Raw genomic sequence first — 24,332 nt, 5'->3', positions numbered from 1 at the left:
CAGGCAGATAATCCTTTGAAAATGAAGGATCATATTACTCTCATGCTCAGAATCTCCAGTGGCTCCACATTTACTCAGAATCAATGCTGAGGACCTTCAGCACCTGACTTAGAAGATTAGTGAGATGTGGCAGCTTGTTACCTTGCTGACTTCATCCCCTGCTGTTCTCTTCTTGGCTTTACCATACTGGTCCCCTTGCTCACCTCATAAGTGCCATGCACACTTCTATTCTTGGGCTTCTGTCCTCATTTTTCCTTTTGTGTTGTTCTTCCCAAATAACTCCAATGGCCAGGTTCCTCAGTTCTTTGCTCAAATGTTATCTTCTCAGGAACCTCTGAATATTAGTTATCTGATTAAAATTGTACACTCTCTTCTGCACACCTCTTCCCCAACCATGTACCCTGTTCATTTTCCTCCTCCTGTTATCTTTTAACATATTATTTACATATTACTTGTATTATCATTTGTTTCTCTTCTTGGAGTATAAGCTGTGCAAGGGAGCAGTTTTGATTTTTACCTTACTGATGTATCCCAGACTTAATGAATAGTGTCTGGCACACAGTTTGTCCTTAATAAACATTCATTGAATAAATGAATGAGTGAATTCATGTTTGCAGTCCCTGGTCAGCAGTTTTTTGTTTTTTTTTTTTTAATTAATTTATTACACAATAGGATTATTTTCCTAAAAGTTAACTTTAAGTATATATATTATTGTATTAATTAGATAATAAATTTATAATGCTTATATGCAAACTACTATTTTAAGCCCTTTATGCTTAATCCTGTCAGCAATCTTATGAAATAGAAACTGTTATTTTCTACTTTTAGAGACAAACTGAGGCCAAACTTGCCCAAAGCCATAGGTAATATGGGGAGGAACCAGAGATCACATTTAAGCAATCATTTAGGTACCTGAGTTTGCTCTTAATTATCATACCATGTTGCTCTTTCTATTTTAAGAAAATTAGGTTTTTATTATGTTGTGTTGCAGATCATTTCACCCCCGTTTGTAATTTTCTGCCTTCAAAATAGTTAATACTTACATAGTAAAAATGAAGTGAAAGTCTCTTAGTCGTGTCCAACTCTGCGACCCCATGGACTCTCCAGGCCAGAATATGGGAGTGGGTAGCCTTTCCCTTCTCCAGGAGATCTTCCCAACCCAGGGTTCAAACCCAGGTCCCCCACATTGCAAGCGAATTCTTTACCGTTGGAACCACCAGGGTAGTAAAAGTAATTTAGTACTATTTTTCTTTGAGGTTTTTTTGTTTATTTCTTAGAAGAGCCTTCTTGGTTCTAAGATAAAGTAAATTCACTCATTTCCCCTTTAGTTTTGATCTGTAGAAGCTTAAAGTAGTCAGGTACATATTTTTATATCATCTTGACAGCACTGAGATTTTGTCTCAAGGGGACAAAATCTCTGGAACAATGGTTAGGAACCTAGCATAGTCAGCTCTCTGTATCCATGGTTCCACAACTGCAAATTCAACCAACCTTTGATCAAAAATATTTGAAAAATAGTTCCAGAAAGTTCCTCAGACTTGAATTTGCCACACATAGTGGCATATATAGCATTTGCATTGTACTTACAACTCTTTACATTATGATTATATTGTAAGTAATCTATAGAGATGGTTTAAGTATATGGGAAGATATGCATAGGTTAGCAGCAGCAGCAGCATAGGTTATAGGCAAACGACTATGCTATTTTATATGAAGTTTGAGCATATGTGGGTTTTGGTGTCCTTGGGAGTTCTAGAATCATCCCCTGTGGATCCTGAGTGATGAAAAATGACTATGCTGATTCAGGTAAGATATAATTGAGAACAGGCTGTGGGATATACAGGAAAAGATTGATTTCAAGAAATATTTAGAAGGGAAAATATGCAGGTTTTTGTGGCTGATCAGCTGAGTCAGAGGAAGGCCTCAGGATTAAGTTCCTGAGTTTCTGGTTGTGACAGTTTGGAGAAGGAGTAATAAATAATCCTTGTGTCATTATCAGTTGGCCAGATGAACTGATGGAGGTAAGGTAAAACAGGAAGAAATAGGTTTGGAGGATAAAATGACATTCAGTTTTAAATATGTTGAATTCAAGATGCCAGTTAAAAATCTCATTCTTAGTGCTTGCTAGGCAAACTCAGTAGGCAATTTGATAATGACTGGTAGCTTAATACAGAGCCTTGGACTGCTGCATTTAGCTGTGAGGGTGTGTGAGCTACTTTCCTTCTATGTTGTCTTCAGAAGTGTATCATTAACACAACTGGATAGCTTGGGAGGAACCGTAAAAAGACTTTGTGGGTGTGGTGTGTATGATAATGGATGTTTGTAGCTATATTTCTCATCACTCAGAAGAAAACTCAGATATTTTAGAACTAAGAAGGACTTTCTCAGGTCACCTAATTTTAGCTATATCATTTTAGAATTTCTGAGTACTTTGTTACTATTTCTGCTGGCTGTTTCCTCCTCTAACTCCTTTCACTTACTCCTGTTTTCCCACTTTTGTTTTTGTTGTTCCTTTGTTTTTTTCACTTTTGCATCCCTTTCTTTGTAGCTTATGCCTTATAAAGGTACTGCTTAACTGACTAGAGACATTAAAAGAGGTTTCCAGCTTCCCCTGTAGGGAAGAACCTTGGGGCCAAGGCTTCAGTGATCTCTGAATATAGCAGTCACAACTATTCTTGGTTTTTTGCACCTAGAGAAAAGCTTCATAGGTTCCTCCTGGAGCTCTGTGTCATAAACACTTCTCTTAAACTTTGCTTTAGGAACTGCAACCATGAGTGAAGAAACTATAGATGGAACAAATGGATGCAGCAAAGTACGGACTGGTACTCAGAATGAAGCAGCATTGCTTGCTTTGATGGAAAAGACTGGATACAACATGGTTCAAGAAAATGGGCAAAGGAAGTTTGGTGGTCCACCTCCAGGTGTGGATTTTTTTATGTTCAAAAAATTGGATGTTTAATGCAGTCATTTACATTAGATATATATCTCCACAAGTATCCCAACAAATAGCTCTTTCCTTGAAACCACTTTAAGACCTCAGCAGTCATGTTTACTGTTGTGAAGGAAAAGAGGTAGATTATATTTGTTATGCGTGTCTTTCCCTGAACATTCTACTGTTGATTTAAGTAGCAGTTAAGAAATAAGTCAGGATTAGGTCAGTGGGGAAAGTGGGCTCTAGCTATGAAAGGGGAGGGCATCTGGGGAGGAATCAGAAAGAGTAACAAGTAGAGGAGTGGTGTTTATAGTAGATGCAAGCAGATTATTAGATATATTGTTTTGCCTTTCTACCAATAGCCAGTACAGTTTCCTTGCTCAAAACCCTCCAGTTGACTTTCTGTGAGACAGAATCGTAGCCTCTAACGGCAGTGACGGCTGCTTTGCCTGTCATTTAACTCCTCCCTCAAGTATGCTTTTCCCATACAGACCTGCTTGCTGTGTGTTGTTCTAATATAACTAATATAAAAAGCACTTGCTTTTCCTTTTTTCTGATATATTCTCAAGGCTCATTCCTCCATTTTATTCAGGTCTCTGCTTAAACCTCACATGCTTAGAAAAGAGGTACCTGATTACCAAAAATATCAACCCTTCTGTGGCTTTATTTTGCTTCATAGCACTCACTACTCATTGTCTTCTTTTTCTATTGAATATAAGCTTCATGAAGGAAGGAGGCTTCTAGTTTGTTCATTTTTGTATCCCCATTATGTATAATAGTGCATGGCATATAGAAGGCTCACAGTAAACCTGTGGAATGAATTATTGAATAGTAAACATAAATACCTTATTAGAATTTGTCTATTTTTGTCTTTCAGGTTGGGAAGGTCCACCTCCGCCTCGAGGCTGTGAAGTTTTTGTAGGAAAAATACCTCGTGATATGTATGAAGATGAGTTAGTTCCTGTATTTGAAAGAGCTGGGAAAATATATGAATTTCGACTTATGATGGAATTTAGTGGTGAAAATCGAGGTTATGCTTTTGTGATGTATACTACAAAAGAAGAAGCCCAGTTAGCCATTAGAATTCTTAATAATTATGAAATTAGACCAGGGAAATTTATTGGTGTGTGTGTAAGCTTGGATAATTGCAGATTATTTATTGGAGCTATTCCAAAAGAAAAGAAGAAAGAAGAAATCTTGGATGAAATGAAGAAAGTTACAGAAGGAGTTGTAGATGTCATTGTTTACCCAAGTGCAACCGATAAGACCAAAAATCGTGGTTTTGCATTTGTGGAATATGAATCTCACAGAGCTGCTGCTATGGCTAGGAGAAAACTAATTCCAGGTAAATGTATCCTTTTTCAAAGGTTATTTTTCTATGTTAACCTTACTGTACATTTGAAAAAATAGCAGTACCTCGTAGATCAACTTATGAAGATATGTAGTGCCCTTGAAGAGGAATAGAAATTAAGAAAGTAAAACAAATGATTCTAAAAGAATATGATCCTATAAAATGAGTCATTTATAACAGTTTACTGATTTACTGAATTATACAGTTTTGTTTAGCTGTTAGTTGTTTGATAAAAATAAAAAGGACAGTACCTAATCCTTCTAATAAAGGTCTGTCTTTGAATTGTATTTGTTCTTCTGACTCTCAAAATTAATTTCACTGTAAGTCTGTCTCAGTTCACCTTAGTAAAAACTTGTGTGAATAGGAAACTAATACTTTACCAAATACATTATATGTATTTGAGTTTCTGTTTCTTTGGAGAAACAGTTTTACTTATTTTTGATTTTGATTTATTTTAATTGTCTTCAAATTTATTTTTTTACAGGAACCTTCCAACTGTGGGGCCATACCATTCAGGTGGATTGGGCTGACCCAGAGAAAGAGGTTGATGAGGAAACTATGCAGAGAGTTAAAGTTCTCTATGTACGAAATTTAATGATCTCAACTACTGAGGAAACAATTAAAGCAGAATTCAATAAATTCAAACCTGGTTCAGTTGAGCGAGTAAAGAAACTTAGAGATTATGCTTTTGTTCACTTTTTCAACCGAGAAGATGCAGTGGCTGCCATGTCAGTAATGAATGGAAAATGCATTGATGGAGCAAGTATTGAGGTAACACTGGCAAAACCTGTAAATAAAGAAAACACTTGGAGACAGCATCTTAATGGTCAGATTAGCCCCAATTCTGAAAACCTGATTGTGTTTGCTAACAAAGAAGAGAGTCACCCCAAAATTCTAGGAAAGCCGCCAGCTCTTCCAGCTCGTCTCAATGGCCAGCATAGCCCAAGCCCCCCTGAAATTGAAAGATGCACTTACCCGTTTTTTCCTGGAACAAAGCTTACTCCAATTAGTATGTATTCTTTAAAGTCCAATCATTTCAATTCTGCAGTAATGCATTTGGATTATTACTGCAACAAAAATAATTGGGCACCACCAGAATATTATTTATATTCAACAACAAGTCAAGATGGGAAAGTACTCTTGGTATATAAAATCATTATTCCTGCTATTGCAAATGGATCCCAGAGTTACTTCATGCCAGACAAACTCTGTACTACGTTAGAAGATGCAAAGGAACTGGCAGCCCAGTTTACATTACTTCATTTGGGTAAGTTTATAAGTACTTTAAACAATAGAGTAGAATATGAAATTAGAAAGTATTATTATAGATTATTCATAAATGTATTTTGTTTGAACTCAACATTAGTGGTGAGTATTTAACGTAAATTTGTGAACTCATGCTAAATTTTATTGAGACTTCTGCTTGATCTTCCTATATTTAGCTTTTTATTTATTATTTACTGGGGGGAACATTTGGTTTGATTACTGAGAGTTCACTATCTTAATTTATCAATTTACTGTTTTTGTAGTGACTAATCTTCATTTGAAATAATTTCTTTATAAGTTGCAGTATTTATGACTTAAACCAGTTTATAAGAATGTTTCTACATCCTTGGTGAAGTCTACATGATAATCTTTTTTTGAGAGCAGGCTTAGGCTTAAAATCAGAAGCATTTCAGATGGGTCATGTGTAGACACAGTTTATGCTCACCAATCTGGAAATCTGTCATTATTAACTCATGAAAAACAAGAAGCATCATTAAGAGATGTTTATGACCATTCTCTTTAATTTCATGCTTTTAAAAAAGTTTCTCTAAAGCATTTGAGGGATAATTAAGACACGTTTTGGGCCATATGCTAACTAAATATTTGGCCTTGTGAAGAAAGAGATGTAATGTCACTCTGGTATCTGCCTTCTGCTGTTTTTACTGTTCTGTCTTAGTCTCTCTGGACTGTCCTCCCCTTGCACTAGTTTGTTTCATTTTTTAATGCAGCTGTAGATTTCAGTTGGTTATTACTTTGTGTTTAAAATAATATTTATTAGAAGAATACTGGCTTATTGAAAGTTACAATAGAATGGAAAGGTCTCCTACTAAGGATTATAATTGCTCTTGATTATAATTGTCAATCATAGCTTAAAATTTATTTGTTATATAGTTGTAGAATCATATTACTGAATATTGCATCTGTTTAAAATTTACATTCTCAAATTTGTTAAGGAGAGGAAATTAAAAAGGAAAATCATTGTTAAAGGGAGAATAATTTTTGTACCTCATTACAGACTTGCTTATGTATCATGGCCACTCCCATGGTATTACAAATATTTTTAGGAGATTCTTATTTGGAGGTGGAGTCAGAAGTTTAGGGCTGAAGGGAGGTTCCCTACAAGAAACTTTTCAGCAGTGTTCTCAAGTATTAGTTTGGAATTTGGAAATTTTACAATCATCTAAGTTAAGTCTTAGATGTGATTTCATTTAATGTACAAGACATTGGGTTGGCCAGAAAGTTTGAGTTTTTCTGTATGATGATACATGTATGTGTGCTAAAGTCACTGCAGTCATGTCTGACTCTTTGCAACCCCATGGACTGTAGCCTACCAGGCTCCTCTGTCCATGGGATTCTCCAGGCAAGAATGCTGGAGTGGTTGCCATGTCCTCCTCCAGGGGATCTTCCCAACCCAGGGGATGAACCTGCATCTCTTACGTTTCCTGCATTGGCAGGCGGATGCTTTTACCACTAGTGCCACCTGGGAAGCCTGTATGATGATAGAGAAAAACTGAAATGACCTTTTTGGTCAACTCAATAGAATCCTTCAGTTTTTCTTTTAATAAAGACAGTCTGAGTTAAAGATAAAATTAGGTGGATAGCAAATGATTAACAGTGTTCTTAGAGAAAATGGATCAAATTATTCTTTCAAAGTGGAATGTTTGGCATTCAATTGCTGAGCAAGATACTTGTGCTTGAAACATATTTTATTTCTATATCTGTTCATTTTCTTTACAAATTTAAATTTGCAAGATTCTTAAAACTTTTTTTTTAGTTTGTCATATTTTCTATTTAGACATAGTTGACCCATCTACTTGTAAATTCCATTATTAAGATGTTTTTCACTTGAGTCCTAGGGCCATAGTTAACGCCTGTTCACCTGTAGTTCCCAAAGACAACCCCTGTTGAGTTATAGTATTTCCAACTTGAATATGTTCATTAGGGATACAGTTAGTGTCAAGGAATGAAGTTCTTAGAGGGCACAGACAATTTGCTTTAGTCTTCTATTACAGATTTTATCAACATATATCAAAACTGCTTATAATGAAAAATTGAACAGTTTCTGTTTTATTTTATTTTTCAGTTTCAGTTCATCATCAGAGACAAAAGCCAAGATCCAAATGCAAGCCAAATTTTGAATTTCATACACAAGGCTAGAGGCCTTGTCCATAGATAGTAGTAGCACACAAACTGTGATTGACTAGAAATACTAGTGAAGGCTGAGTTAAGAGGCAGCTAAGCAGGAAAAGAGAATTCAAGGAAGTGGAAGAATCAGAAATCAGAAGTCTAGAAATCTTTAATAAGAAAACAAACATCAGACCTTCAGAGGTCTTTAAAGTAGGCAGCTGGAAAGTGACACATTGCCACAAGGCAGGTTAGGAATAGGCTGAATACTGTTGGCAGTGCTTTGGCATGCTTGTTCCTTCTGTCACCATTGGGTCCTTTGGGCTTTAATGAGTTGTGCCTTTTTATGCGCGGTTTCCTTTAAATAAAGGTTGCAGAGTTTCACTGGGTGCCTCAGGGTTGAGATCAGTTGGTGATAGTGTTGTGTTTTTAGAGGGGAAGAGGTGCTGTGTTACTGATGTCCTGCATGTTTCAAGCATTAGATTGTTCCAAGATCTTGCGAGGTTGCTACTGGTTCCTGGAATTCCTCGAATGTGAGTGAAAGTGAAAGTCTCTCAGTCCTATCCGACTCTGTGACTCCATGGACTATACATATACGGTCCATGGAATTCTCTAGGCCAGACTACTGGAGTGGGTAGTCTTTCCCTTCTACAGGGTATCTTCCAAACCCAGGGATTGAACCCAGGTCTCCTGCATTGCAGGCAGATGCTTTACTATCTGAGCCACAAGGGAATCCCAAGAATATTGGAGTGGGTAGCCTATCCCTTCTCCAGTGGATCTTCCCAACCCAGGAACCGAACCGGGGTCTCCTGCATTGCAGGTGAATTCTTTACCAACTGAGCTATCAGGGAAGCCCCCTCAAATATAGTTCATTAAATATGAAATCATATTTTGGCTCTATTTTCTTGAAGAATTTGTATCTAATTTCCTAGGTAGTGAATTTAACTGCTATTAATATTTTAAGATGTTTTCTTTAGGTGTAGCATTTTATTTGCTTTGACACTCTTCTCTTTCAGTTTTGATGCTATTCTGATGCTATTAAATCTTACCCTAATGATCTTTGGCTGTTCTATGCTATATAAACAGTCATTTGCCTTTTTGTCTCAGGTCTTTAAGAGTGTGCTTTCACTATCCACATTTGTTTTAGCTTCACTATACCTGTTTTTCAAGTCTGAAAAATAAAAGAGAAAAAAAATAGATTTCATTTAGTTAAATGATGATTATTGGTGTTGAGGGACATAGAAGTTTTTTCAAGGAAGAGCAGGCATTATTTAAGTACCAAATCAGAGTACTTCTGGTGACCATTTAGTGCTCTTACTAGAATCCAAAATATTCTTGTTGCATAGTAACATAAAATGAATTTTTAAAATATTCTGGGTTTTTTTTGGTTTCCATTTATAGTAAGCTTTATTTTAAGCAAGATAATTTACGAAAAGCTGGAAGCTGGGGTTCTTGCCAAAATTGAACCCTTATTATTATTATTTTTTACTTCAAAGATAGAGACTGTCTTCATCTTCAGGATGTCAGAGAGTAACTTCCCTGGGAACTCAGTACCCAACCAACAAGATAAGAAATTATCTGTCATTTGATTATTCAACATTAGGAAGCCGTAATAAATGGGATACTCAGTGGGTTTAAGGACTTCCCTGGTGGCTCAGCAGTAAGGAGTCTGCCTGCAATGCAGGAGATGCAGGTTCAGTCCCTAGGTTGGGAAGATCCCCTGGAGAAGAAAATGGCAACCCACTCCAGTATTTTTGCCTGGAAAATTTCAGGGACAGAAGAACCTGGCAGGCTACAGCCCATGAGGTTGCAAAGAATTGTACACGAATTAGCAACTAGACCACCACACCACCATCAGTGGGTTTAATGTGTAGAATACAGACTTGGGGGCTAGGAGATAGGTTCTATACTAAATATTTGATGTATGGAAACATCTCGGGTCATTCCATATCACATCTTTTTACATAGGCCTTTTCTGTCTCATAATTTTTATCTGTTTAATAATTGACCAGACTATCAGTGTGAATAATCCTGCTTTTCCTAAAACTTTGCTTCTGTCTTGAATCTTCCAATATTGCCATGGCTTTTCTCTGGAGTAGTCTTTGCTATTGAGGAGACAGAAATTGAGGAGATAAAGAAAAGTCCTAGTTTTGTAAGAAGAAAAGTCCTGGAGAATACTTACTGGAAGGAGGGAGGCAGCCTCAGTTAAATAATTTACTAACAAATAACTGTAGGCAAGACATTTCTCATTTCTGTGTGTGTGCATTCCTGATGCAAATGGTAGATTTTTACTTGAATGACACCTAAAACTCTTTAAAAAAAAGCAGGAGTGAAGAACCTGTCACAAACCAGCTTGTTTGTGACAGTGATTTAATTTTGTCTGAAATTTTGCACTATTGCTATGACTGATAAAATTTAATTAAAGAACAAGCTTTTTTGAATGCCTCTTTTGTGTGAATTGTACTTTACTAAGCAATCTGGACCTAAAGGTAAATAAAATACTATTCTGGCTCTTAAGGAGTCAGATCTGCTGAAGAAGGCAGAGGTGTGAACTCTACGCATAGTTACTTTGGGAACACAGAGATGTGCTTTGGTGATTTCAGTCAGATTTTTAGAATTAGAAATAGAAAATATGTGGACTTTAGTTAATGTAAATTTCATTAGTTCTATTTTTTGAAACTTTGTGGATATTTTCTTTCTTTTTTAGTACAGCTATGTTGATTGTGCTTGCTTTTGCTTTTTCTCTGTGCAAGCAATGTTTTTCTTAGATGAATCCATTTTGATTTGTGTGAACTATTTTATGTGAGAATGTTCATCTTTTTTTATATATTCTGTACTTTTTTCAGCGTTCATTTTGTGGCTGACCTGAATGTTGCTTCTCTTATTTGACTTTGTAATGGCATACATCATCAAAATCTAGTTTTTTCTGGTCATTGAATGCTAAAATATTAAATATATATTCTAAACATGTGGCCGTTGTATTTGCTATCCCTTCTAATATCATTAAAAGATTAGGGGATTCGGTTTTTATTTCTGTTGTCACTTGTAACTTGGTTGAAAGTTATGAAATACAAGACACAGTAAGATGAAGAAATACTATTCTGAGAAGTTTTCATCTGAAAAATAATTGGTGCTATTTTTTATGAGCTATCATTATTTCCAGATTGATGGGCAGAAATTCAAAAATAAAATTTTAACTTAAAAAATTTGCCAATAAATTGCTTTGAAACAAAGAGAAACTTCTCTAGTTTTTTAAATTTAAGAAATTTTAGGAGAAATGGACGGAGGAGCTTGGTGGGCTACAGTCCATGGGGTCGCTGGGAATTGGACACGACTAAGCAACTTCACTTTCAGTTTTCACTTTCATGCAACCCACTCCAGTGTTCTTGCCTGGAGAATCCCAGGGATGGGGGAGCCTGGTGGGCTGCCGTCTATGGGGTCGCACAGAGTCGGACACGACTGAAGCGACTTAGCAGCAGCAGCAGCAAACTAAAAATAATATAATGTTTATAGTGAAATTTTAAAATTAACTAGAAAAATTGATACTTTTAGAAAGTTAATATTTTCTTTTCAGTTTTAATTATGGATCTAACTTTTATACTATTTCAAACTTATATTTTAAAGAACAAAAGTAATTTTCTGAATTTGCTTTAAAATTCACCTAGTTAAGTGGGATGATCACCAACATTTTATACATTAATTTGTTTTCATATGACCAAGTGGTGAGATGAAAATTCCATTAACTCAACTATGTGTCTTTGGACCTCTGAGAGGGCCCCGTGTTTGTGAAAATGTGTTTTTATTCCTCTTGAAACCTAGTTTGTTTTTTTCCCCCAGAAGATCATCATTTGATATTACTCATAATTTTTATCTTACTAACACTTGTTTTAACGGACCATAATTTTTATGAAGTTGCTGCTGTGAGAGAAGCTTAATAATGAGTAATCAAGTAAAAGAAGCTATAGTCTCAGCTGCCAACAAAATGTGACCATGAAATGATCCACCTTTGTGGACCTCGGTGCCTTCATCTCTAAAATATCAGGGTTTTACTTGGTGACTTCTAAGGAGGTCACCTCCCCCAAATTTATGGTTTTGTTTAAAATATGATAAAAACTCTGTAAAGAACCAAAAAACAATATTTGAGTTTTTCTTATGCATACTGAGACAGAATTCAAATAGTTTAAAATCAAGAGCTGCTTTTGTCAGAATTAACCCTTTTCTCAGTTTAATGCTCCTTTTTTCATATAATTCAAACTTATGTTTGTCTGCTTCACAGCAAAACAACTAGATTTAGAAAACGAGTTACCTATTTCATTTTCATGATGACAAGTAATTATTTTTTCTTTCCATGCATTTGTCAATTCATTATAATCAAAACCAAGATTTTATAAAACAACCTAATTACTTAGCAATTTGGAAATTGGTTTTTGTACCAGCGAATCTAGGAAATTAATGATGTATATTAAAACATATATGACCAGTATTTATTCCATAGTTATATTATTAGCTGACAAATTTGATCGTGTGATTTCATTTATTTTATACATTTATTTAGTCATGCTTGATCTTCTGTCCTACAGTTTCTTAGTATCTTTGGTTGATACATATCTAAAATTCTTTTTCTAATATACTAGTTTTAATAGTAGCTACTGCTTTTTAATTTATAAACTTAATGTATGATATTTAATATTTAAAAAACCTATGGTTTGTAAATTTTCTTCTAGTGTTAAAGGCCACAGTAAATTTTGCATATGTACATTCTTAGATGTCAGCAGCAACTCAAAATTTTATCACATTGTATCTCCTAAATATATTTTTCAATGTGGCTTTAAAAGAAATTTCAGTGTTGTATTGATTTTTTTCTCTCCTCTAAGCTTTTAAACCCTCCGAAATAAGTAAGCTTTATACATGTTTTGGAGGGTTTAGAATAGTGAAACTGTGTAGAAGCTGCACTATTGTGCCTTTATTTCTGCTTCCTACTTAATATTTAGTAGACAGTAATTACTGATGCTGTAAAATGAATGGACTAGTGAATAGGGAAGCTGTTTTGGAAAAATGGTTTTATTGTGATGAATTTATTCAAGTGATCATTTGTGATTTTAACCACTTTAAAATTGCTCAATGTCAGTTGCTTCCAGGCCTTTTGGTGAGGATTAAAGGTAGTACCTGATCTTACTAGTTAATTTCAGATATATTATCTATACTAGAGCAATTCATCCTCTGTCATAGAGTGATAAATATTCTATCCAAGACCTGATAGTGCGTTACCTCTAAGAAGAGTGTACTTGCCTCTGGAGAGTCAAAAAAAATGAAAAAAAAAACCCTAGTTTCCCAGGTGGTTAGAATCTCTAAATCGCCAAAATGTTAATAACAACTTGGATTTTCTTTGCCCTTAAGTTTGAAATATTTGGTTAAAGGTTATTAGTTACATGTGGGCCTTTCCTTACAGCAAGTGACATGTGAGTTATAAAAATTATTTACAACAATTCATATTTTAAGAGAATCATTTATTTGGCTAACTGTATCTTTCTGCATTGCCTTTAGTAAATACAGTCTTACATACCACTGATAATGATTTCTACTATAAATGTATTTATAACTTCCAGTTAAAAAGCGTTATCAGAGTGTAATCATTAGAAAACATGAGTCCGCTCAATTATATTGCCTGATAATTTGATAAGTATACTCTAAGCTTCCTCATTTCTTACACGTTTAAACAGTATAGCCAGATTTTTATACACAGAGTAATCAAGAGTAAATAAACTTGAATAAATAAAAATTTTAAATTTGAATATACAACTCGTTTCCTTTATACAATAGTTATCTATTGACCTTTACTTCATTTTTTCTTTCATGTTTTTGATTTTCCTTTGTTATATTTTCTAAGAATGTTATTTCTAGAGAGGCTTTACTTTTTTTTTTTTTTTTTTGGTAATCCTCTTTTATAGGTGAATTGTTGTAAGACTGCAAGCCCATGAAATTAATTTTTCCTCTTATCTTCATTTCAGCATACATATTCCAGTCTGCTTGTTTACTGGGCAGATTAGGGAGTAAGCAAATTTGCAGCCGATGTGCCATAGTTTGTATGGCTTATTCCTTCTGCGGCTGTGTTAATTTTTGATCCAAAGGTGACCAAATATGTAGTTACAGATTTAGTAAAGTTCAATTTCACCCACTATCCAAAGTAGAGCCTTTCTGGGAAACCTTTCGTAAGCCAAATAGAATAAAGCAAAGAGGCTTAGGACACAGTCTTGCTAACAGAGGCACAGAGTAAACCAAGGTAGAGCACAAATGCTCACCCACACAGTTCAGAGCTCTTGACAGCTTGACGCTGAGACACTGTCATTCTGGGGGAAGGAGCTTGCCTTTGCTGGTCTGGATGTTTAGGCTGCATGCTGTCTTTATAGTGGAATTGCTACAGAATGAATGCTAAGCACTGTTTTTGCTTTCTGCCTTTTCTCATAGAGGAAAAATCCTCTTTGTATTTCTTTTGGTTAGCAAAAACAGATACCAATGTGTAAAGTGAACTTTCAAAAAATGGGGGATACCTTTATTGGATAACTTTGGGTATAGAATTTAAAACATTCCAGGTGAGCCATTATGATTCTTCGGAAAACAGGTTTAAATTGTATTCTGCACTATAAAGTTATAATCTTTACCAAAAGCAAAATAATTCAGAGTAATGTTTATTAATTTAAATGTCTCACTTGTGTGTTTAGGTGTCTACATCTGTTTCTCTGAGAGATCACAAATCAAGTTTCCTTGAGTGATTCATAGGTGTGAAATTTAGATATACCAACTATAGAAATAACGAAGATATCAGAGCACTGGAAAGTTACTTTTTTTCTCTTAACTAGAGAGAAAGGGGAGATACTGAGCAAAAATAGGATTACTTATTCTGTGAAAGCACTCTTAGCTTCTGAAGGGTATTTACAAATATGATGAGGTATCTGTGATTTGTTTTCCTTCTTTATTTCTTCTAAGTGTTTTCTATGATTTACTGATTTTAAGATTTTTAAGTGCTTGTATTGAAATGTATCTAGGGTAACTGTGACTCTAGGATATCTGCTCTTTTTACAGTTAACTTTCTTAAGCACAGTGTATTTTTAAACCTTACTTTTCCTGATTTTTAAAAATCTTTGTACCTTATTTATTTTGGCTTATTGTGGTTTATGCTACAAGCAGGGAGTGGCATATTAGTGAACATGACTTGAGGAGGAGGATTAACGGCCTTTTTCATCAGTCCTCTTAGGCCTTGGCGAGTATATTGATGTCAGCCAGTCTGATTTAAATTGGTAAATAAGGCAAATTTTATTGCCTTGAGATTTTGTCTGAATTTTTAGGCAATAATGATTTTTATTTTCAATTATTTTAGTCTGATGTTGTATTTTGAAAATTTTTATATGAAAAGAAAAATTTCTATAGCCAACTAGCAAATATTTATGTTTAGATTTATCAGTAATTTGAAACCAAGTAAATTGAGGTGTTGTTGCATTGTTTAATTATATTTATCCTAGGGTTCTTTAAATATATAGTTCATTAATTCGGGGAATTTATATAAATTCTAGAGCCCTGTTATAAAAATCTGACTTAGGAAAAGGATGGAAAGATGTTTAACTTCCCCTCAGCTCAGTTTCTGTTTGGGAGAGAGCGTGTTGTCTCATACTGATGGAGCAGCCTGACCGAAGTAGAATATTAATCTTACCTTTATCTTTTCTGTTTATTTTCTACTGGTATTGGGCTATCCACCATAGTCCCTGTTCTCCCTGAAATATATGAGGTGGTTTATTAAAAATAGGTAAAGTATGAAAGGATTCAAATCTTAAAAATTGCAGGAATTAAGTCAATGGGAAATTACGAGTAGGAAAATAAAGCCAAGCAAAATTAAACAATATATTGTTTAGGAATGAAGGAATATATGGCAGAACTATAAAGGAAAGCCAGAGAATGGTTAACACTTAAAAATTAAGATCATAATTACTTTAAGGATTAAGAGGAGAGATTGAAAGTGATGCAAGAGATTTCGAAGGTATTGATGATTTTCTATTTCTAAACCTGTGTGATGAGTGCATGTTTTTATTTTTAAAATTATGTTGGCTGAACAAGGACCTACTGTAAAGCACAGGGAACTTTGCTTAATGTTATATAGCAATAAAAATTTTTTTTATGTATAGAATTTTCTAGGCAAGATTACTGGAGTGGGTTTACCATTTCTTATTTCAGGGGATCTTCCCGACCCACGGATTAAACCAGCATCTCTCACGTCTCCTGCCACTGCACCACCTTGTTAATATGAGTGTTCATGCAGCAAATATTTGTTGAACACTGTGCTCTCTGTGAAGTCCTGAGGGTCACTGTAGTGAATCACACACAGCTGCTGCCTTCATAGAATTCACATTCTATTGAGGGAGACAATTATTCAGTTACAGTTCTGATAAACACTATGGGGTGTTATGAGAAAATATAATTGGATGACCTGAGATGAGAGGGTCAGGAAATAGTACATTGCATTTTAGAATTACAGCAAAAGGAAGTTCAGTTCTTTAAATTTAGGATAACATACAGGCAACATTGAATATAAGAACATGGTACTCAGCTGAATTTCCTCAATTCACATCCCAGCTTCATTACTTTCTTGGAAAAGTTACTTTTTTTTTTTTTGAATATTCTTTTTTAAAATTTTATTTTATTTTTAAACTTTACAATATTGTATTGGTTTTGCCAAATATCGAAATGAATCCGCCACAGGTATACATGTGTTCCCCATCCTGAACCCTCCTCCCTCCTCCCTCCCCATACCATCCCTCTGGGTCGTCCCAGTGCACCAGCCCCAAGCATCCAGTATCATGCATCACTTTATCCTCTCTGTACTTGAGTTTCCTCATCTGAATGTTAAGAATATTTATCTCATAGAGTAATTATATGTATTAAATGAGTTAAAATTGTAAAGGGCCCACAGCAGTGCCTTTTATATTAAAATATGCTGTATAAGTATTAAAAATCTTTATTCAGAAAACAAATCCAGGACAACAGATTTTCCAATCATGTATAATAATGAATTTTATTAGTAATAATAGTAGTTAAGATTCTTGGAGTGTTTACTGTATATTAGGTACTGTGCTAAATGCCTTTACATGATACTACATTATTTTGTAAACTCTTTGAGGTGCTGTAGATATTATTTTTATGTCTTTTTATATAGATATTATTTTATTTTTATGTAGATAATATTATTTGTATAATAAATATTTATTATATTTTATGTCACCTTTTTTTAATAAGTGAAGAAACCAAGGCTTTAGTAGACTGAGTAATTTGTTCAAGATCCCCCAATTGTCTAAGAAGTTGTGCTCTTAACTGCTCTTTTTTGTTGTTCCATCGCTCAGTTGTGTCCGACTCTTTGCAACCGCATGGACTGCAGCTTGCCAGGCTTCCCTGTCCTTCACTATCTCCTGGAGCTCGCTCAAACTCATGTCCACTGAGTCAGTGATGCCATCCAACCGTCTCATCCTCTGTTGCCCTTTTCTGCTCCTGCCCTCAGTCTTACCCAGCATCAGGGTCTTTTCCAGTCAGTTGGCTCTTAGCATCATGTGGCCAAAGTATTGAAGCTTCAGCTTTAGCGTCAATCCTTCTAATGAATATTCAGGGTTGATCTTTAGGATTGACTGGTTTGATCTCCTTGCTATCCAAGGGACTCTCAAGAGTCTTTTCCAGCACCACAGTTCAAAAGCATCAGCTCTTCAGCACTCAGCCTTCTTTATGGTCCAACTCTGACATTTCTACATGACTACTGCAAAAGCCATGGCTTTGACTATACAGACCTTCGTCAGCAAAGTGATGTCTCTGCTATTTAATATGCTGTCTGGGTTTGTCTTAACTACTGTTCTTATTTAACTACATGTTCCCAGTGAAAAACTGACCTTTGTGTAATGTTAAACATTTGATGACAGATCTGAATTTGGGGAAAATTATTGGCAAGTTAGTCTTCTAAAACTTAAAATATAGTGTAATGGGCTTTTGTATTTCATACTTTGCCTGCTTTTCAGAGACAGGTTTATCTTCCTAGTCCAACAAGCCCATATTCCCATTCACTCCTTGTATTAATAGTGTGCACCTAAGATACCTGTTTGAATCCTAAATAAATCATTCAAGTTAGAGAGGAGTTGTGAACATACATTGTTTACAAATGAGCTTGAGATTTTTAAGTTTCCTCTGGGGTAAGCATTGCCAGCTGGTCACATATGTGACATGCTGGCAGAAGAGACTTGCCTTTTTTTTTTCCCCCTTCATCAGATACTAGACAGAATTTCAAGTAGGCAAAGTCTGTTTAGGTCTGTTCATGGTATCTTGTTGCTTGGTATCCTCATTTTGCTTTTGTATTGTGCTCAGACGTCACAGCCGTATGTAACTCACCCGTGTAACTTATCACTGCAGTTATGTCTGCTGTTGCTTTTATCATCATCGCCTTGCTCAGGAGCCTACAGTGGCTTGCTGTTACCATGTATAGCATATCACGTCCTCTGAACTCCATATTCTCTTGTTCGGAATTCTCAGTTGTTTGTCCCCATCTTAACCTAACAACAGATAGTATCTTCTGCCACTTTGAATCATTTTTCTTTTATATATTATTCTATCTTGATAGTAACTATTATATTGTGTGGTTTTATTTTTTAAATTATAAGTGATTAACTTTTCATTTATCTGTGCTAATTCTTTTTTTAACTTACTACATTACATACAAACTGAAAAGTATGCACAGTTGCTGACTGAAAGCTTTGTGAATTACCACAGAGGGAGCACATGAGTGTAACCACTAGTGTGTGCCCAGTGGTTTCAGTCGTGTCCAACTCTTTGCATCGCCATGGGCTGTAGCCTCCCAGGCTTCTCTGTCCATGGAATTTTCCAGGCAAGAATACTCAAGTGTGTTGCCATTTTCTCCTCCAGGGGATCAACTTGTGTCTCTTAAAAGAGTCTTGCTGGCCGGCAGGTTTTTTACCACTAGTGCCACCAAGGAAGCTGTAACCACTAGGGGAAGACCAAGTACCAATACCCTAGAATGGTCCTCTGTGCTCCTACTCGGCTATCTCTGTTCCCAAAGGAAACTAATCTTCTGACTACTTCTGTTTTTGAAATTTGTACAGAATTTTGTATATTTTTGTCTGGCTCATTTTGACATGTTTATGCAATTGGCCTGTGTTGTTACATGTACTGTCTTCTGTGTAAGGATTCCATCAGAATCATACAGTTTGCTATTTCTGTTGTTAGAAATTTGAGTGCTTCGTATTTGAGCTGTTTGAATAACGATGCTGTGAATATTCTTGTACATGGTGGGTTTTTCTGGTGTACATTTGAATGCATTTCTGTTGAATACACAGGCAGAAATGTGGTAGGTAATATTTTTAAAATTTGAGTGCATATGTGCTAAGTCACTTGAGTCATATCCTGTTCTGTGTGATGCTATAGACTGTAGCCTGCCAGGCTCCTCTATCCATGGAATTGTCCAGGCAAGAATGCTGGAGTAGGTTGCCATGCCCTCCTCCAGGGGATCTTCTGGACCCAGGGATTGAACCTGAGTCTCTTAGGTCTCCTGCCTTGGCAGGCAGGTTCCTTACCACTAGTGCCACCTGGGGAGCCTTTAAAACTTGAGCAGATAAGGGCAAACAGTTTTCCAAAGTGATTATATCAATTTATACTTTACTGGAAGTGCATGGGTTTCAGTTGTTCCATATCCCTACCACCACTTTGGACATTATTATTATTAGTCTTTTGATATTGGATACTCTGGCTAGATATATATTGCTGTCTCATTAAGATTATAACTTCTGTATCACTGTTGAGTAATGGATAGTGAGCATCTTTTAATAAGATTATAGGGCACTAAGATATCCTTTTGATGAAATGTCTCGTTTTAAATCTTTTGTCCCTTTTTTGTATTGGGTTGTTTGTTTTTTCTTTTTTAAAGTACAAGCCCTTTGCTGGATATATACTTTATAAATACCTTCTTCCGCTAGTGGCTTACCTTTCTACTCTCTACATGATGTACTTTGAAAAAGACAGAAGTTCTTAATTTTACTGTGGTTTACTTTATCAGTCCTTAAAAGTTGGTACTGTTTGTGCCCTGCTTAAGAAATCTTTGCTTACCTCAAGGTGATAAAATATTCTCTTGTATTATCTTTTAGAAACTTCTATCTTTCAAGTTTAGTGAGGTTGTGAAGTATGTATTGTATGTATATGTATGTATATGTTTACATATATATTGGTGTAAGTCTTACTCTAGATTCTAGATTCTAGATTCCCTTCCATTAATTTATTTTATTATAGTATCTTAATTATGAAAATCTTGATATTTAGTATTTTTTTCTTTTTTCTTTTCTTCACAATTACCTTGACTCATGTTAGCTTTTATAGTTCCATATAAATTTTAGAATCAATTGTAAATTTTCACCAAAAATCCTACTAGGGATTTGATTGGAATGGAATGTATAGCTCCAATTGTGATGAAATGACATTTTTATAATATTGGGCTTTCTGATCCATGAAACTTATAGATCTGTCCATTTATTTAGACTTTTGTTTAATATCTGTAAACACTCAATAGTTTATAAGTGTTTGTGTAAATATCTCCTACATCTTTTATCAGATTTATTCCTGAGTCTTAATGTTTTTCACTGACATTGTAAATGCTGCCTTTTATTTTGATTTCTAATTGTTCCTGTTTATATAAATACAATTTACTTATTATGTATTGAATAATGCTGTTTATTTGAGTATAATGGTTTGGCTCTATATCATTTAAAATTTTCCTACTTACATAGTCATATCAACCACACACAAAAAAATGGGAATTTTGTCCTCCTTTTCTGTCCTTTCACTTTTCTTTTTTCCTCTTGCCTTATTGCACTGGCTAGAACCACTTATCCAGCCTTGACTACAAATAAGGATAGAAGGCATTCTTAAATCCTTTCAGTATTTCTCGTATAAGCTATGATGTTTACTGTGGTTCTTACAGAAGCCCTTTTCATGGCCTTTCTATTCCTAGTTTGCTCAGAGGTTTTATCACAAATGGGCAATAAAGTTTTTCTGCATCTATATGGATAATTATATCATTTTATCTATTCTTTTAATGTTAACTGCATTGATTGATATTTGAATGTGACACCAGTCTTGAATTTCTTAAATAAACCCAGTTGGATCATGGTATACATTATCCTTTTTATATATGCTAAATTTCATTTTTATATTTTCTTTAGGATTTTTAGATCTGTGTTCATTAATGAGATTGGCCTATACTTTTCCTCATAAAAACATTTACTAAATTTTTTCTCTTTTAATGTTCTATGGAAGAGTTTGGTTGGCATTATATGTATATTTTTGGATATGTGGAATATCATTTAAGAAATCATCTTAAGAGTTTTCAGCCTTTCTTTTATTACACTGGGTACATTTCAAGGCTACAAACTGCCCTTTTAAGTGTGGTTATAGCTGTGTCACATATGTCTTGATGTCATTGATTGTTATCATTATTTATTTGAAAATACTTCATTTTGATTTCACATGAGTATAAATTTTAAACATACGAAGATTTCTATAGTTATATTTTCATTTTTTATTTTACTATGATCAAAAAGTATATTATGGATCATTTCAGTACTTTGTCTTTTGTTTTTTAATGATTAAATAATTCATGCCTGATTAAAAAAATGTATTTCCAGTTGCTAATTGCAGTGTATTTAGTTTGCTAGGGTTGCTGTGGCAAAGTACAACAGTCTGTTTGACTTGAGTAACAGAAGTTTATTTTTCCGTAGTTTTGGAGTCTAGAAATAAGTTGGTTCCCTCTAAAGTTGGTAGGGGAGAATTTACTTGCACCTTTTAGCTTCAAGTATTTGCCAGCAGTCCTTTAATTCTTTGGCTTCTAGATGCATTACTCCAACCTCTGCCTCTGTTGAGTAAGATTATCTTCTCCCTGTATCTTTCTGTGTCTTCATGAGGCAGTTTCTTCTCTATGTTTCTCTGTTTCTATCAGGATATCCAGCATATTAGATTGAGTCCCTGCTATGGGCTTCCCCAGTGCCTCAGCAGGTAAAGAATCTGCCTGCAATGCAGGAGACACAGGAAATGCATGTTTCGATCCCTGGGTCGGGAAGATCCCCTGGAGGAGGAAAACGGCGATGCACTCCAGTATTCTTGCCTGAACAGTTCCATGGACAGAGGAACCTGGTGGACTACCGTCCATGGGGGTCACAAAGAGTCGGGCCCTGTTGACCAGCTGAGTACATACTACTCCAGTATGACCTCATCTTGACTAATTACATTTGTGATTAACCTGTTTCCATTTGAGGTCACATTATGAGGTGCTAGGGATTAGGACTTCAGCATACCATTTTTGGGCACACGATTTAACTCATAAATTAGCCCAGGTTTACTAACCATGTGTAAAATCCTTCATCTTTCATGTTTTTCTGGTGCTTATTCTATTACTGTGAGAATGTTGTGAAGATTACCCATTGTGACTACAAATTTGGCTTTTCCTCTTTTTGATTCTGTCAGCTTTTGCTTTATATAATTTTAGGTTGTATATTTTTGGGTACATAGAAATCTAGAATTGCTATGTTTTTCTGGTGAAGTGTACATTTTATTATTATACTGTGTCATTCTATCTCTATTATGCATTGCTGTTGTTTTGTTCAGTGGCTATGTTGTGTCTGACTCTGCAACCCCATAGACTGCAGCACACCAGACTTCCCTGTCCTCTGTCTCTCAGAGTTTGCTCAAACTCCGGTCCATTGGGCTGGTGACACCATCCAACCATCTCATCCTCTTTTGCCCCCTTCTCCTCCTGCCCTTATCTTTCCCAGCATCAGGGTATTTTCCAATGAGTTGGCTCTTCTCATCAGGTATTGGAGCTTCACCTTCAGCATCAGTCCTTTCAATGAGTAGTCAGGGTTGATTTCCTTTAGGATTGACTGGTTTGATCTCCTTGCTGTCCAAAGGACTCTCAGGAGTCTTCTCTGGCACCACAATAAAGAAGCATCAATTTCAGCCTTCTTGATAGTCTCTTATATCTGTACATGACTACTGGAAAAACCATAGCTTTAACTTTATGCACCAAAAGTGATGTCTCTGCTTTTTAATACACTGTTTAGGTTTGTCATAGCATTTCTTCCAAGGGGCAAATGTCTTTTAATTTTGTGGCTGCAGTCACCATCTGCAGTAATTCTGAAGCCCAAGAAAATAAAATCTACTGCTGTTTCTACTTTTTCCCCATCTATTTGCCATGGAGTGATGGGACTGGATGCTGTGATCTTAGTTTTTTGAAGTTGACTTTTAAGCCAGCTTTTTCACTCTCCTCTTTTCACCCTCATCAGGAGGCTCTTTAGTTCCTCTTCATTTTGTGATCAGAGTGGTATCTGCATATCTGAGGTTATTGATATTTCTCTTGGCAATCTTGACTCCTATCATTCTTTCCTGCCTTAAAGAATACTTTGATATTAACATACGTTTCCAGGCTTTCTTTTGATTAGGGTTTCACACATTTATTTTCTTCTATTTTTGAACTTTTACTTTCCCTGTATCTTAGTTTTAAGGTGACCCCAGTGTAGAGTTAGTGTTGTTTTTGTTGCTGACATTTGGTTTTGTTGAAAGTCTATGTTTTAAGTGTTTGATCAGCTTGCATTTAATGTACTTACACGAATGTTAAGAATTAAGTTTGTCTTGCCCTTTGCCTTCTATTCCTTGTTCTGAGTCCTTGTGTACTCTTCCCCTTTTCACCTTTCTTGCCTTCTTGTAATGGATTATTTGCTTTTTTTCTGTCTTCCTCTTTTAGCTATATTAGTCATAGAGTCTTTATTATTCTAGTTTTAACCTTGTAGCCTCCACTATGTATTCTTTTTGGGGGGTTGCACCGCCTGGCATGCAGGATCTTTGTTCCCTGACCAGGGATTGAACTCACAAGCCCTGGTGGAAGTCCAGAGTCTTAACCATTGAACCACCAGGGGAGCCCCCAACATGTATTCTTAAGTTACTGAAATCTAATATTAATTAGTGCTTTTATTCCATTTCAGACAATGCAAGGGCCTTAATACACTCTAACTTATTAAATGTTCTCTTCCAATTTTTTGTAGTATCTTGATATTTCCGTATGTCTTAAAACTATGTTTTAACCCCCACGTACCTAATAGTTTTTAGTTAACATAGATTTGTACTATTTATATACCATTTCCTTTGCTCTTTATTTTCTGATATTACCAAGCATTAACTATGATTAATTCTTTATTCTGCTCAAAGAATATTCATTTGTGTTTTCTTTGGTACGAATATGCCAGTGACAGGTTACCTCAGTTTGTTTGCCTGACTATGTCTTTAATTCATCTGCCATTTGAAAGGGTATTTTTACTGTTACTGTTACTTTCCATTAATTCCTTGAGGTTATTAATTCCATTCAGTCTTCAGGCTTCTGTTGTGTCTGTTGAGAGGTCAGCTGAAATTTGCTTATTACTCCTTTATTTATTTTAATTGGAGGCTAATTACTTTACAATATTGTGGTGGTTTTTGCCATACATTGACATGAATCAGACGGCTATACATGTGTCCCCCATCCCAAACCCCCTCCTCCCACCTCCCTCCCCATCTCATTCCATCCTTCTGGGTCATCCCAGTACA

The 24,332-nt window shown here is 35.4% G+C and overlaps 1 protein-coding gene across 8 annotated transcripts in view; it reads left to right on the top strand.

Moving 5' to 3' along the window:
- Positions 1–24,332, top strand: part of RBM46 (RNA binding motif protein 46) — a 58,742-nt gene that overhangs the window by 11,122 nt on the left and 23,288 nt on the right. For all 8 annotated transcript variants that reach the window (XM_086346203.1, XM_086346206.1, XM_086346208.1 and 5 more), the window contains exons 2-4: positions 2,760–2,921; positions 3,810–4,277; positions 4,768–5,550. In XM_086346203.1, coding sequence (XP_086202329.1) covers positions 2,771–2,921; positions 3,810–4,277; positions 4,768–5,550 — 1,402 coding nt within the window. In that variant the 5' untranslated portion in view covers positions 2,760–2,770. The remainder of the gene's footprint in view (positions 1–2,759; positions 2,922–3,809; positions 4,278–4,767; positions 5,551–24,332) is intronic.

This window comes from Bos grunniens, chromosome 17 (genome assembly GCF_055505025.1).
Source record: "Bos grunniens cultivar Pamir isolate PY7600 chromosome 17, Bosgru_T2T1.0, whole genome shotgun sequence".
In the NCBI taxonomy this organism is placed as follows: domain Eukaryota; kingdom Metazoa; phylum Chordata; class Mammalia; order Artiodactyla; family Bovidae; genus Bos; species Bos grunniens.
This window is presented reverse-complemented; position numbering and strand designations above follow the sequence as displayed.